Below are 13,958 nucleotides of genomic sequence, written 5' to 3'. Positions count from 1 at the left end.
GGCTGCTATTCCAGGGAATAGAGCGCAGGGGGAGGGTTTGAGGGCTGTTCTTGAATAAATTTATTTTTTTTCTCTAAAGGTTGGGTGTTCAGCCTGCTTTTGACCTTTGACCCACACAGAAGAAAAGTTACTGAAGCTGCTGGTAAGGCCTCATAAAGCTGACCAGAGAGGAAGGGCTGGGAAAGTGGCCTGATGGAAGCAAAAGGTGGCTCAACGGGGTCACAGCAGAGAAAGATGGGGGGTTTAGGAGGGCGAAGGGTGTTCGTGTGTGTGTGTGCTGGGGGGTGTCATAGAAGTTTCCTTTGAGCTCCCCCCTTTTTCTCCCTCATGTCCACAAGTGTGTCCCTACAGCTATTGTACCTCTGAGCTACAGCAGGACAGAAGGCCTCAAAAATCTGGGTCTAAACAATGTTTGCCCCCTTTTGTTTCTCGCCTGCCTTTCTTCTTCTGCCCTCCATCGCAATCTACTGGCCTCCTTTGTATTGATTTCCCTCATTCAGCGGCTCGTCAGCCTCTTTCCGCTGTTTTCTGCCCTTTTTTTGTACGCCACCTCCCCCGCCGAACCCTCCATTCCTCCGCTAACCTTCCTCTGGCATTCTCAGCAGTGTGAGAATGCAGCGCACCTCTTGACGGGATGCAACTCATTAAAGACACATAATTGATGAAGAGGCGCAATTAGTGGGACAATCGGAAGAGGAAATCAATATGTTTTTGGCCAAAAGAGCCACAACAGGGAGGACGAGCTGGAGAGGAGAACCGTATGTCGGGGGCAGAGTCACATGTGGACTCTCAGATACAAAAAAAGAGAAGATGAGCTTCAACAAGTCTTTGTTTTAGAGCGGTTCAGCTCCTTCTACTGACATTGCTCACGAATAAAAAACACCCAGGAAGCCTCTAACTTAAAGAACATGATCATCAAATAAAGAACAAAAAAATCAATAACACACGACTGAAGGCTCAGAGACTTTGACCTTTGACCGACTGCAAGAAGAAAGTGCAAATGCAGAGTGCAAAGTATAATAAACTGTTGTTAGCATCCCATCACATATTAAGAAGAGTATTTCATATATTGTATGCGTCACTTGTGGGAGGTAAATTGAATATTTTTAGATATGTCAGTGTGTCTGCAACTATGAGTGAACTGCTGTGAATCAGAGTGAGTGCGGTAGGATTAGGGTGGTGGTTTGGCTCAAAATTGTTTTCTATTACCAGCATAGTGACCGCCTGCTCCACTCTGTGTGTAGGACTCTCACACAGATACATGCATGTTAGTTTGGCTATCTTTGTGAGGACATATTCATATTATAAATATTTTTTGGCACGCTTTGGGCCCCTTATTACCAGCTGAGGATTACTTTAAAGCCACAGCCCACCTATTGTTGTTGACCACGTCCATCACTTTATGATCAGAGGGGCCTCTTCCAGCAGGAAAACACACCATGAAGCTCAAATCGTCTCAAACTTCTTGAACATATCATGGCTTTACTGTACTTTAACAGCTTCAACAGATCTCAGATCTCAATCCAATAGAGCACCTTTGAGATGCACATCATGGATGTGCAGTCAACAAATCTGCAGCATCTGTGTGATGCTATCGTGTCAACATGGACCAAAATCTCTGAGGACTGTTTCCAGCAGCTTGTTAAATCTGTGCCAGGTAGAATTAAGGGAGCTCTGAAGGCAAAAGGGAGTCCAGACCTGTATGAGCACGGTGAAGCTCATGAAGTGGTCAGTGAGTTTATTAGAATTAGTCGGTCAGGGCAGGTATTATTAGTATTAGTATAGTAGTACTGGTGTCAGAGAGTCTATAGTTTGCAGATTTTAAATGTTTTTAATGTAAATAAATGCTCAACTGCTCTTAATGTGCATGAAAATCAGATAATCAAATTTATTTAGTTTAATAACGATTTATTTTCATATCTCACAGACAGACTGTCCTCTGCTACAGACTGAGCCAAGCTTCTGGCTTCACTTCCGGCTTTTCAGCGAAGTGAATAAAAAAAACTGGTTCATCGTGTAGGGAACAAACCTGAAGACAACAAGATTTCTCGGTTCTCCTCTTGTTCTCTGAGACTTTTCATGTAACAACATCACCTTTAAGTGAATAAATACAGATAAAGTGGTTCATGTTTTCTCTTTGAGGCAGTTCTATGTGTGATAACAGAGTTCAGGTTTCAGCTTCAGCTCTGAGCTGCTGCAGAGTCCTCAGCTGGTGAGCCTGAGCGGGCCCTCTCGTTTCTCTTCTGTGCAGCTTGTCTGCCCCCTGCTGGTGAGGAGGGGAGCGGGGAGTCCTGTTGTGAGTCCTGCTGGGAAAGCTGGGAAAGGAGGAGGTCCACACTCTGGACCAAAACAGAATCCAGGAGTTTTTGTTCCTCTGTGGTGAATCTGCCCAGAACATGACGGTCGACAGACGTTTTCCCTGTCGGGCGGCCAATCCCGATCCGAAGTCTAGGCATCACCTGCAGGAGACAAAAGATCCTGGTGTTAAACAATGTACATGTTTTTAAGCTGTAAACACATATCTTCATCTAATTGTTATTTGCTACTATTTTAGATTTGGTTGAGTATATGTCTATGTGCATTTGACTACAGTAAAATACTAAAGTCTCTACACCTCAATTTTTAAAGCTTGAGAAATAGTTCTCCACCTTTCAGAAGGGTTTTCAAACTTTTTCTTAGGACACGGCCTATTTTTTTTACTTTTTCAGTCCAGTCCTTTTACCTGAGCAATATCTTTTCTTTTGCTGAGTAGCATGCCTAAATAATATCTACAGTAGATGATCTGCTCTAGATATCTGAAAGTCAGGTTCCCAAGAAACTGTGGGGAAAAAAATCCAGAAAAGACCTGCAGCTGATCCATCTACTGTTTGAGGAAGCGTCATGATTCAAACTGTCATCAATATGTACAGAGGAGGTCGAGAAAGAGGTACAGCAGCGAGTGCTGTTAGGGATCATGTCAAAACGGAATAAGTCATAAACATAATGAAGTGCAAAATGTTACAATGCAATACCATCTGGAAAGCATCTGATTGGCAATGGCTTCATATTTAAGCATTAAATGATCCCAAACACATCTTGATGCATGCACCTGTCCCTTGATGCACTTATCCCAAACACACTGCCAGTGTAGTTAAAGCATACATGGATAGAAAAACACAGTGGAGCACTACCAGTCATGGACTGGCTTCATCAGAGCCTGGACCTCAACATTATTGAAGCAGTGTGGGATCATCTTAACAGAGATTGTAACAAAATGCAGAAACATCCAAAGAGCCTGGAGAACTATTCCTGAAGACTATTTAAGTAAATTACAAGAAAGCTGCTCACAGAGTTCAGAATGTGTTGAATAAGAATGATGGTGGTCATACCAGCCTGCTAGAACTAAAAACTGCACTTCCATGTATGTTTGCATGTTTCAATAAATCGTTACATCTATTTCCCATTTTCCTAGCAAAGTATAAACAAATGAGGGGCGGCTCAGGACTTTTGCATATGGATATTAAGTGACCGGCAAACTATGTTAACAGTTTCGTCTTGATGCATGCTCAATCATCCAGGAAAGTAAATCTCCAAAAGTTGATTCTGTTCATCTGGACGTAGCGTAGTGGGAGAAATGTTTCGTCACTCATCCAAGTGACTTCTTCAGTCTCAGCTAACTGACCTCCCAGCCCATTGTTCCCTCAGTGGACTGGTTTCAGTCATTATGCAAATGTACTGTTTATACGTTTGGGGAAACCTGCAGTCAGCTGAGACTGAAGAAGCCACTTGGATGAGTGACGAAACGTTTCTCAGTATAAATCTGACATTAAAATAAAAAAAAAAGAGCAGAATTCAGTGTGATAGTACACACACACACACACACACACACACACACACACACACACACACACACACACACACACACACACACAGAGCAGTGACTTACATCAGTCTGAAGACAGTCCACACAGGAGCGGACTCCATTATGACCTCTGTGGGGAAGGAGAAGCGACATTTATTTTATCAATCTGACAACCTCTTTTCTTCTTTGGTTTTGTTGTCCATCTTCAGGATACCAGATGCACCAGTTGCAGTTTCTTGCATTACATTAAATTTTCATAAATCACCATCTGGTTATACACGGCTGGAATGCCTAACGTAGCTTTTCAAGCAGGATTAAACTGCTTTATCCAGCTTGTTCTGAGTAGCAGTGAGAAACGTACTGAGAGGGGACGCCTGTTAACTGAACACCATTCTTATTGTTAGTAAGTAAAATGACAAAACAGTTAATGAGATACAACAAGCGTCATGGCATAAAATTAATAAAAACAGACCATTTGCAACATTATGAGAGTCAGGCATAAGAGTCTGAAGAGCTCGGGGAGGCTTCATCACAACAGCGCAATCAAGAGCAAAAATAGTAGCAGGAGGAAGAAAAGAGACAAGAGACGAACCAGAATGACTAAGGCCCAAGAGAGAAGCTGTGTGTGCTGATTAGAAGTTTGTTGGTTTTAAAATACAGGCCTCATTTCGCTGTTATTTCTGGTTGTGCTGCTTCTGTCTTCTCGTCTCGACATCGGGAAGACACCAAGGTTTACAGCAGGCAGAGCTCAGGCAGCTCACACATGCTCCAAGTTTGAACACTGAGGTGTTGAGAATTCAATTTTATGTGCACAAAGACAATTCCCAACAGCAGTTGCTTCAAATTGCTTAATAGTGAAAGGTAAAGACCCTAAAATATTAGAGAGAACAGATAAAAGAGAAGTGGAAAAAAGGAGAGTATAGAGAGAATAAGGACAAACACAAATTGCATAGGAAAGAAGACTCGAGTTAATGACTTGCAGTGGTGACGCATAAACACACAGGGAGTGAATAAAGGGGGTGGAGAGAAGTGCTGAGCACATCATGGGAAGTCCCTGAACAACCTGAGACTATAGCAGCATCACTAATGGATGCTTTGAGGTCACCTGATCCCTCCATCTGATCCAGGTTTGATTAAAAAATAAGTTTCAAGTGAAGTTTTCAGCCTAGTTTCAAAAGTAGCGAGGCTGTCTGTCTCCTGAACCCAAACTGGAGCTGATTACACAGAAGAAGTATTTATTTTATTTTTTAAGTATTTATTTATTTATTGTCATTGTCAAGAACAATGAAATTGCGTTTGGGGCTTCCATACAACCCAAAAAAGAGCCTGAAAGCTGAAGGCTTTGCCTCCTATTCTACTTTTGGAAGCTCTAAAGTAAACCTGCAGTGTGAGAGAGAAGTGCTCTACTGGGACAAGACACTGTCAGGTCTTTAAAATATAGTGGAGCCTTGTTGCTGTTGTTTTTTCCCCCACAAAGACAGAAACTTTCCAGCCTGAAAGTTTGGACGAATGAGTGCAAATGCAGTTTAAAAGCCGCACTTGCACTTCCACGCAGAAGTATATTTGTTTATTGGCCTTAAAGTTAATGTTAAATGTACCCTGACGATACTTTAGTGACTGCTTTCCCTCACCACTGTCAATACATCGCTTAAGATAATGAATACTGTTGGTGATGTAAACAGATCGCGGCGAGTCCGAAGCAATCCAAGACCCTACCTGGATCCTGGACTACCTCACCGACCGACCACAGTATGTGAGGACTCAGGGCTGTGTGTCGGACAGGGTCGTCTGCAGTACGGGGGCCCCACAGGGAACGGTTCTGGCTCCGTTCCTCTTCACCATCTACACTGCAGACTTCTCCCACAATTCCACCCAGTGCTTCCTGCAGAAGTTCTCTGATGACTCTGCAATAGTCGGCCTCATCACTGATGGGGACGACAAGGAGTACAGAGGTCTGACCCAAGACTTTGTGGACTGGTGCCAGCTGAACTACCTCCAGATCAACGCCAGTAAAACCAAGGAACTGGTGGTAGACTTCCGCAGGCACAAGCATTCTCCACTGCAACCACTGAACATCCAAGGTATGGACATTGAGGCTGTGGACAGCTACAGGTACCTTGGTGTTCATCTGAACAATAGACTGGACTGGACTCATAACTCAGACGCCCTCTACAGGAAAGGGCAGAGCAGGCTGTACCTGCTGCGGAGACTCAGGTCGTTTGGAGTGGAGGGCCCACTCCTGAAGACCTTCTATGACTCTGTTGTGGCTTCTGCTATCTTTTATGGTGTGGTCTGCTGGGGCGGCAGCATCTCTGCTGGGGACAGGAAGAGACTGAACAGGGTGATCCGAAGGGCCAGCTCTGTTCTAGGATGCCCTCTGGACCCAGTGGAGGTGGTGAGTGACAGGAGAACGGCGGCTAAGCTGTCATCCCTGATGGACAACATCTCCCACCCCATGCAGCAGACTGTGACAGCACTGAGCAGCTCCTTCAGTGGGAGACTGCGGCACCCACGGTGTGGGACGGAGAGATTTCGCAGGTCTTTCCTCCCCACTGCTGTCAGACTCCATAATAAAGACTTTAACTGAACAAACACACACATCCATACATATGCAATAATACTAAGTGCAATAATCCTTTCTGTCATCGTTGTATTTTTACTCAGTTGTATATAGTATTTGTATTTGTATTCTATTTTTATCTTATTGTATATTTATTTTATTTTATTCTACTGTATATAGTATTTTATTTTATTCTATTCTGTACAGTTGTGTACTGTATTTATTCTTATTGTATTCTAATTTTTGCCTCATAACTTTTGCACTGTCCACTTCCTGCTGTGACAAAACAAATTTCCCACGTGTGGGACTAATAAAGGTTATCTTATCTTATCTTATCTTAACACTATGATAGAGGATGACCCACCTGGCGCTTCCTCCATGTTTGATGGCGATTTTCCCCAGAGGTTTGTCCAGTTCATCGTGGACCAGCAGGATATCTTCAGCCTTGACGCCATATTTGGCAGCTAAACAAATCAAAACATACAAAAAAAAAGTTTCTTAGTTTGGTTGCTTCTAATAATATAGCAGGATAACAAAACTTTACTAGTACAGAACCCTTAAACACTTTGAACCTGAGCTTCCTTCTGTTCATATAAATGTGCAAGTAAAATAAACACACAGACATCACGTACACCTGTAAACTGTCAAAAAGTCTGAAATAATAATAATAAAAATCAAAGTTCTCACATGTAAAATAAAGAAGATGTGTCAAAGTCTTTATTCAGCCTAAAGCAAACTGAGCACACAATCAGAAGATCAACACAAGACTCCTCTCAGCAGAAGCGATGTCCAATGAAGGCCGCGTGAAGTGGTCGAGTCTTTTTGGTTTTCTGTGAGATTGAACATTTTTATTATTGTTGTAGAGGCTAAGCCTACGCCTGAAGCCACTGAGGTGTTCGATGGTGGGGGTCATGCGGTGCCACTGTTAGGAATGAAACTTGACTTAGTCCAATAACTCGAGCCGTACTTATCTTGTCTGTTTAACATCTTTATTGCATTCCATCGGTTGTATTTATTGTTCAACAGTTCTCTTAGTATCCAACGTCATTTAACATAACTCACAACAGCGCAGCGGTCACAAACTGTTCACTTCTTCTGACCAACAACACCTGATGCTAATTACACGTCTATACAGTCCCATAAACACAACATCCTGTGAAAACACAAAAATGTTACACATAAGGTAACAACACAAAAATGGCTCCTACAATTATGATATTATAAAAGCAGGAATGAGTAGACAGAACTCTCAGAATCCATCCAAGGCATGTACTGAGCAGCTGCTTCTCTACATAAAATATTGTACAAGTCTCCAATTCATGGACTAAATTTTCTTTACATTCAATAATATAATTCACTGATTGTTTTCAATCACATAGACAGAAGTCTGATATAGTGACAGGGCTGAATAACACAGGTTGAACCTCAATGGAGTTAAATTTCCAGCTTGAATTGTTTCTGGCTGCCTGAGTGACAGATGACGGAGGTTGAACCACCTCAGTATGCTTGTGCAGAGACATGCCACATTTCACAGCTGATGATAAGAAAGAAAAAAAGCCTAATTTATTTAATGAAAATCACTTACAAAGACAGAAATGACCTCACCTGCTTTGGCCACTGATACTCCATTGACATTCATCAGCAGCCGGGGACGAAGCAGCACCACATTCGTTTGCTGGACTTCTGACAAAATGACCTCACTGGACACGTACTTGTCGCCACGCCAGCGGTCTGCCACACCGAGCCGGGCAGCGAGAGCACCAAGTACTGTCATACCAACGCTGTGTCTGGTACCCTCCATCCCCGGATTACCCAGCCCCACCACCTGAAGCAAACGCAGACACACAGTTAAAGGCATACACCTCTGCAGTGAAGCTACAGGAACAGAAGACTGTCTGAGTCAAAGGAAGCAGACTGTTACATTTTTATACATATTTACACATATATTCAGACAAAGTAAAAGCAACTGAGTAAATAAGCTTTTTAAACTGGAGCTAGATGCAAACACAGAGAGATTCTAGATTTAGACTTAAAAATGACCAAAAACTCATTAACACAAACTTCAGCGATATAACTGAACTTGAGTGTAAATTTCGTTCATTTGGTATTTGCTTCATCTGAGCAGTGATCATGTTTTTAAGTGGGGGAAAAACAACAACAACAGAAACACGAGATATTTTGTGTTTTGGACACGTAGAATATACAGCCATTGCCTTGTATTGATGGTACTGATACACTGGCAGCAGTAACAGCTCTGTTAACAGGAAAAACAACTATAGACAACATTGTAATGTTACAAACTGCAAACACTGTAGGGTCTTTATTGAGGTTTCATTCATTTTTAACAAAAGCCTATGAAGGCAAAGACAAGTTAACACAGGGGAGGACAGCTGACATCATTTTAAAATAAAACTGTTAGATATGCTGATTAAAATAAAATAGAAAAAAATACAACAATAAGGAAAGACCCAAGCTGGCTCAGAAAGCATTTTCCTTCTAAAATTATCCCCACATTAACCAGTAATTACTTTAAGGACAATTACGCCAAATTACAAAGGGGGGTTTGAGTAACTCAGTAAGTGTTTTGAAAATGTAGTAAGTTGATGAACAATATGACAAACCCTACAAAAATTTTAAGTTCTCAGATCTTTCAATGGAGTTTGGCGAGATCTGACGACTGGTTTTAGGGGCTTACAAAACCTATAGCAGTAAACACATACAGCTGCCCGAGAACTTGGAGTGTAGTAGACAGTATGTAGCTGATTACGAGGTTTAACACTTACCATCTTTCGGCGGCCTTGATTGTGTATTTCTGCTTCGATTATCATCGCAGGTGAAAACGGATCACTCAGCAGAACTCTGTTTATGACTCTCGTCAAAAGTCGTCGCATCATTAGAAAGTTAATCAACTTCTTGAAAAAGTTTAACAAATACTGGCAAAACTTACTTAAAACTGAGCCCTTTTTCATTCGGCTCATAGAACCGATTGTCTTCTCTTGACAGTTAATAAGAAATCAGGCGTTTCCACATGTATTTACAGTCATGAAGCAACAGTACCTGTTCGGGCATTCATGTCGATTCTGTCAATTCATCGATTTCGTCTGGGGTTCACTATATGAACTGTAACTTTGTCAGATATTTATTATCTGTTTGTAATTAATCATAAGAATTTCCGTAATTATTACCAGTCTTTAAAATGTGAAGTAACCTTTTCTTGCCCTCCTGTCATGCTACCAACCGCTCAACGAGCGCTAGCAAGAAAACATGGCGGACAGACTTTTTCTCCTCTGTGGGGACACAGCGCCATCTAGCTCGGCGACTTGATTATTACAGCAAACACAAATTTGGAAGTCTATTGACTGAAAATAGCAAACAATGAACCTTTTAACACTATTTACATTTCAATAAATATTGAATTTAAACGAGTTTTGATTACATTTATCGAAATGTGTTTTTATGTACAAGCTGAATTTTATTTTACTTTATTTTACTTCATCTTCTCTATTTAGAACTACTTTTTGTTGTTGTGTTTAATGGCTGTGGCTGTGGTGGAACACAGTAGTTTCCCAATTTCTGGCAATTTCCCTTTCACTTGAACTTTTGGAAACTTTTCATCAACGGATGAACAGCAAAATGTAATGCATGCTACATGTTTAAAATTAGTGTGTAGATATCAAAATAAGCAGTAGGGCTTTGGAGCTCGATGAGTCAAAATTCTTTTAAATCCTCCAAAAATTAAAGAATGCAAAACAACGATTCACCTTGAATTTTGATTGCGCTTTATTTGAAAAACAAAGCATCAGCAGACTCATCATCAGTTTTGATCTGGGGAGCAGGGGACAGCATCAGGCACTGGCTGACACCGTTCCACTACAGCATTGATTTCGCCAACACTCACGCCGTCATAGGTGCCAGTGATGTAGGTCCAGTGGGTGTCTCCGTTGTGGTTGGTCCTGCTCAGCCGGCCGGTGAAAGGGATGTCAGCCTTCATCTTTCTGCCATCCATCCTCACGGTGCAGGAGTGATTGGGTGGGACCAGCAGCTCCACAGAGACAGCGTGACTGATTGACTCCACAATGGTGGTCCCCTTTGAGAAGGTCACCGTCTGCTCCTTGGACAACTCCACATTACCCGGACCAAAGATAGGAACTTTGGCTGTCATGGTGGACACAGAGCCATTGCGGGTCTCCCTGCCGATGTCCCATTTCTTCTCCACTGTGCTGGTCTTCTCCAGTGTGACTGTCTTCTCCACATTTCTGCACTCCAGGTTGGTGACCTTAGTGAGCTTCAGGGCTTCTGGAGGATGGTGGAACAGCTCCATCTGGTCAATGGCATACTCCACATGAGAGATGTGCTGGCTGTAGCTGTCTCTGTTGATAGCAAGCACCTGGTAGTTTTTGTACCAGTACTCATCCCCCTCCCAGGGGAGGAAGAAGGCTTCATGTTTGGTCACCACTTTACCAAGACCATACTTATTCTTACCCACATATATGTCTGAGTTGGGACAGGTTTTGATGGCATACTCAGGAACAGAGCCATATGAATCTTCAACCCACTGCAGGAACTCAAAGTGGTCCACGTTAACCAGGACTTCGAACTTGGAGGATGCATACTCTTTGTCAGCGTAGGGGTACTGGCAGAAGTTCCCTTTGCTGGGAGTGTAGAAACCAGCCTCACAGTTGACTTTGCACACATAGTCGGTACGTTCGGTGTAGCCGTTGAAGATGGCAACAGCGCCATTTGGGAGGGAACCGCTCCATGTGACCCACCTAAGGTTGACATGTTCACCAAACATGGGGCTTGAGTGTGAAGTCGTCTCAGTTTCTGAGGTTTCTACAACTTTAGGGGGGCTGAGAGCTCCCCGGGAAGGAACAACATTTCCCAAGGTGGGGTTAAGCCATGGCTCTGTAAGACAAGATAGAAAGATAGTGGCTGTAGGATTTATTCTAGACAAACAAAAGTTTCAACTCATTTGAAACATTTACTACCAAAACTGTTAAGACGTGTTCTTAAAAAATAAAAAAAGCAGAATCGAGTTTGAATGAAAGACTGACACTTGCTTTCAACCAAAGTGTTAAGCAGAAAGAAACATTGTTGACATCAGGTAGTTTCATACCTATTTTTTTAAGCACCGTGAGGAGGAAAGTGTATCCACTAGTGACAGTTATTGGGTTAGGGTCTTAATATAAATTCAGCACCTTCACAATCTTAACACACCATAACACCATACATGAGGTGATGGGAAAAAGTGTTACAAAGCAATCCCTTAGATTAAACCTGGTTGCTATTTCCTCTGAACCTTTTCCAACATTCTTCTTATTTTTAGTCCCTGCCTGACTAACTGGACTTACACATCTCGGATGCAAGTTGGACATGTTCTACAGAGCCAAAAGACCAATTGCATCATTTGAATATATTTTGGGGGAAACAAAATGAGAAAAAACTAAAATAAAGAAAGCCAAATCTGCCAAGAAGGCTGAGTAGGGTTGGTGTGGCCAGAAAAATCTCCCTTGCTTTAACCCCTTAATGCCCAGTGTGTCATATTTGATACATGAGTTTATTTAAGTTTTAAGACTTTAAATTATCAGTGTAATTTCTTCTCCCCTGAAAAACCTAAATAAATTTTAAAACACATTTTTAAGCAATGCATTTTTTAAAAGTTAGAAGTCTTCAAACTGCAGACTTTGCTCTCACGAACACTGATGATCCTTGACATACAGGTTTTATCAGTCTGACACAGAAGTAGATGATTCAGCTGTGTGCAAGTTCGAGTGTTGAAATCACAGGTGCAAGTGATTAGAACTGGAGCTCAGATACGGTTCTTATTTTTCTAGTGGGAGGAGTCATGTAGTCATTAAAGTAATATGCTGTGATAAACTGTAGGATTATAATGTGACTGACTGCTGGGTTTTTCTTCCCTATCCTGCAGCTGGAAAACGTAGAGCAGCGGGTCAGACTGCAGCGCCGGGCTGCACAGCTGCAGCACTGCCAGGAGAACAGCAACACACCACCTCATCTGGACACACAAAGAAACACCAGCAGTAGTATGTCATCATCAGTTGGCAATCACTGTGCGCGAACGCTGCAACATGGAAATGTACACTTCTAAAAGCTAAAAATAAACAACCATTAAAAAACTCATGTGGTCAACACAGTTTTAAATCAATGGAAAAAAATGGAAAACTATTAAAAATAGGAGTCAAATTTAATCCAATTAATTTTTTGCTTATTTTTAATTAAACAGATATAGAGGAATACTTACCAGTAATCTGCGTGGGACAAGTCAGAATACATTGAAAGAATTATTATTCATGTCCGAGGCAATCAAAATTATATTACTTGACTTTTAGTTTATTGATATAAATATTTAGTCAGAAAATAGACGTGAGAACTTTATACAATAAGATGCATTTATAAACTTTTACATTTGTATGCATAATATATGCAACACTTTGCTGATTACTCTGCCTGTGTGTGATGAGCCTTTGACACACACAGCTGACTTAGCTTGTATACTTTAAAATATATATATTTAAATAGTGTATTGTTAGAAAAGACTGTTATTTTGTTGTTTATGTAAAGATCACTGGTGTTTATAAATGACTGTACCCATATACACAGCTATGTTGCTACAATTCATCAAATATAAATCCCTATTTACAGAAATCTTTCTCTAAAAATGAAACCAAATGAATGAAAAAAGAACCAGCTCTGAATCTAAATAGTACCAGTATCACATGCCCTTACATACAATGTATAGAAATTACTTCAGGTAAGTGAATGAAATAAAAGAAAGTCACATCTGCAGGATATCACAGCAGGATTAGCGTCACATAAATTAGTAATTAAGGCAGTAAATTATAAACTGAGTGTCCCATTACTGTATGTTTATAAGATTACTAAATGAAGATCAGACTTAAGAAATCATCCCTGAATGCCGAGTATAAAACCAAACAGTAAGAAAGATTTTGACCTGAAATTTGTTGATCTGTTTATTGATTTCACATGACAGATAAGACAGAGATAAAAAAAGAAAACAGAACCCCTTAAATTCATGCCCACAGCAGCCGTTCATTCAGATATAGAGAAGTTGGGTTTTTTGTTGTTGTTTTTTTTTTTACCTTGACAGGTTCCTTCTGCAGTGACTCTTACCTGCAGTAAGTGCGAAGCTTTAAAACCTCCCTTCAGACTTATTGCCCTCAATAAACAGGAGAGATAAAGCTTCTCGTCTGTCTGGTTCACAGTTTGCTGTCCTGCAGCTCACTTTGAATCAAAATGTTTTTATCGAAGGATTTGAAGAGAAAAAAACTGCACGTGAAACTTCAAATCAAACTTCTATGGAGGGAGGAAAACTAACTGAGTTTGTTTGAGCTTCTGCAACATACCGTTACACTCATATGGTGTGTAATCATACTGACAGTTACAGCCAATTGGCAGCTTTAATGTCTTGTTCAAGGACACAGTCTTACAGAGGCTGTGAGTGTCATGAAGTCTTCTGCCTGCTCAGAGGATTTGAAAAACTAAAATAGGTCAAACATCCAGGGTACGAATGCTTGT

General features: G+C 41.3%; 2 protein-coding genes across 4 annotated transcripts; both read right to left on the bottom strand.

Annotated features, from left to right (window-relative positions):
• Window positions 1–1,960: 1,960 nt before the first annotated feature.
• On the bottom strand, window positions 1,961–9,662 carry ptrh1 (peptidyl-tRNA hydrolase 1 homolog). 3 transcript variants are annotated; one of them, XM_080894576.1, is made up of 6 exons: window positions 9,349–9,662; window positions 9,185–9,270; window positions 8,007–8,226; window positions 6,766–6,865; window positions 3,926–3,971; window positions 1,962–2,459 (listed from the first exon to the last, which is right to left on the bottom strand). In XM_080894576.1, the coding sequence occupies exons 1-6, from the start codon at window positions 9,377–9,379 to the stop codon at window positions 2,181–2,183; spliced, it is 762 nt and encodes a 253-aa protein (XP_080750702.1). In that variant the 5' UTR covers window positions 9,380–9,662; the 3' UTR covers window positions 1,962–2,180. The 3 variants fall into 3 exon arrangements, with proteins under 3 accessions (XP_080750700.1, XP_080750702.1, XP_080750701.1); XM_080894574.1 differs by having other exon boundaries at window positions 1,961–2,459; window positions 9,185–9,662; XM_080894575.1 differs by lacking the exons at window positions 1,962–2,459; window positions 3,926–3,971 and adding an exon at window positions 5,165–5,557 and having other exon boundaries at window positions 6,744–6,865; window positions 9,185–9,662.
• Window positions 9,663–10,215: 553 nt separating this feature from the next.
• LOC308403742 (natterin-3-like) lies at window positions 10,216–12,417 on the bottom strand (the record flags this gene model as incomplete). The annotated part of the gene is made up of 2 exons (XM_080893433.1): window positions 10,216–11,306; window positions 12,303–12,417. 2 exons carry the CDS (start codon window positions 12,415–12,417, stop codon window positions 10,216–10,218), a joined length of 1,206 nt encoding a protein of 401 aa, XP_080749559.1.
• Between the last annotated feature and the right edge of the window lie 1,541 nt (window positions 12,418–13,958).

Source organism: Rhamphochromis sp. 'chilingali' (genome assembly GCF_963969265.1).
Source record: "Rhamphochromis sp. 'chilingali' genome assembly, chromosome: 10".
Lineage (NCBI taxonomy): Eukaryota > Metazoa > Chordata > Actinopteri > Cichliformes > Cichlidae > Rhamphochromis > Rhamphochromis sp. 'chilingali'.
The sequence above is the reverse complement of the archived record's forward strand: the minus strand, read 5'-3'. Positions and strand labels throughout refer to the sequence as shown.

Bases quoted from the DNA above. Each gene is read 5' to 3' on its own strand.
- ptrh1 (XM_080894574.1), bottom strand. From the start codon at position 9,379: ATGAGCCGAATGAAAAAGGGCTCAGTTTTAAGTAAGTTTTGCCAGTAT. The intron at 8,227-9,184 runs GTAAGTGTTAAA...CGTTTGCTTCAG, and splicing joins ATCAAGGCCGCCGAAAGATG to GTGGTGGGGCTGGGTAATCC. The intron at 3,972-6,765 runs GTGGGTCATCCT...CCTTCCCCACAG, and splicing joins AAACATGGAGGAAGCGCCAG to AGGTCATAATGGAGTCCGCT.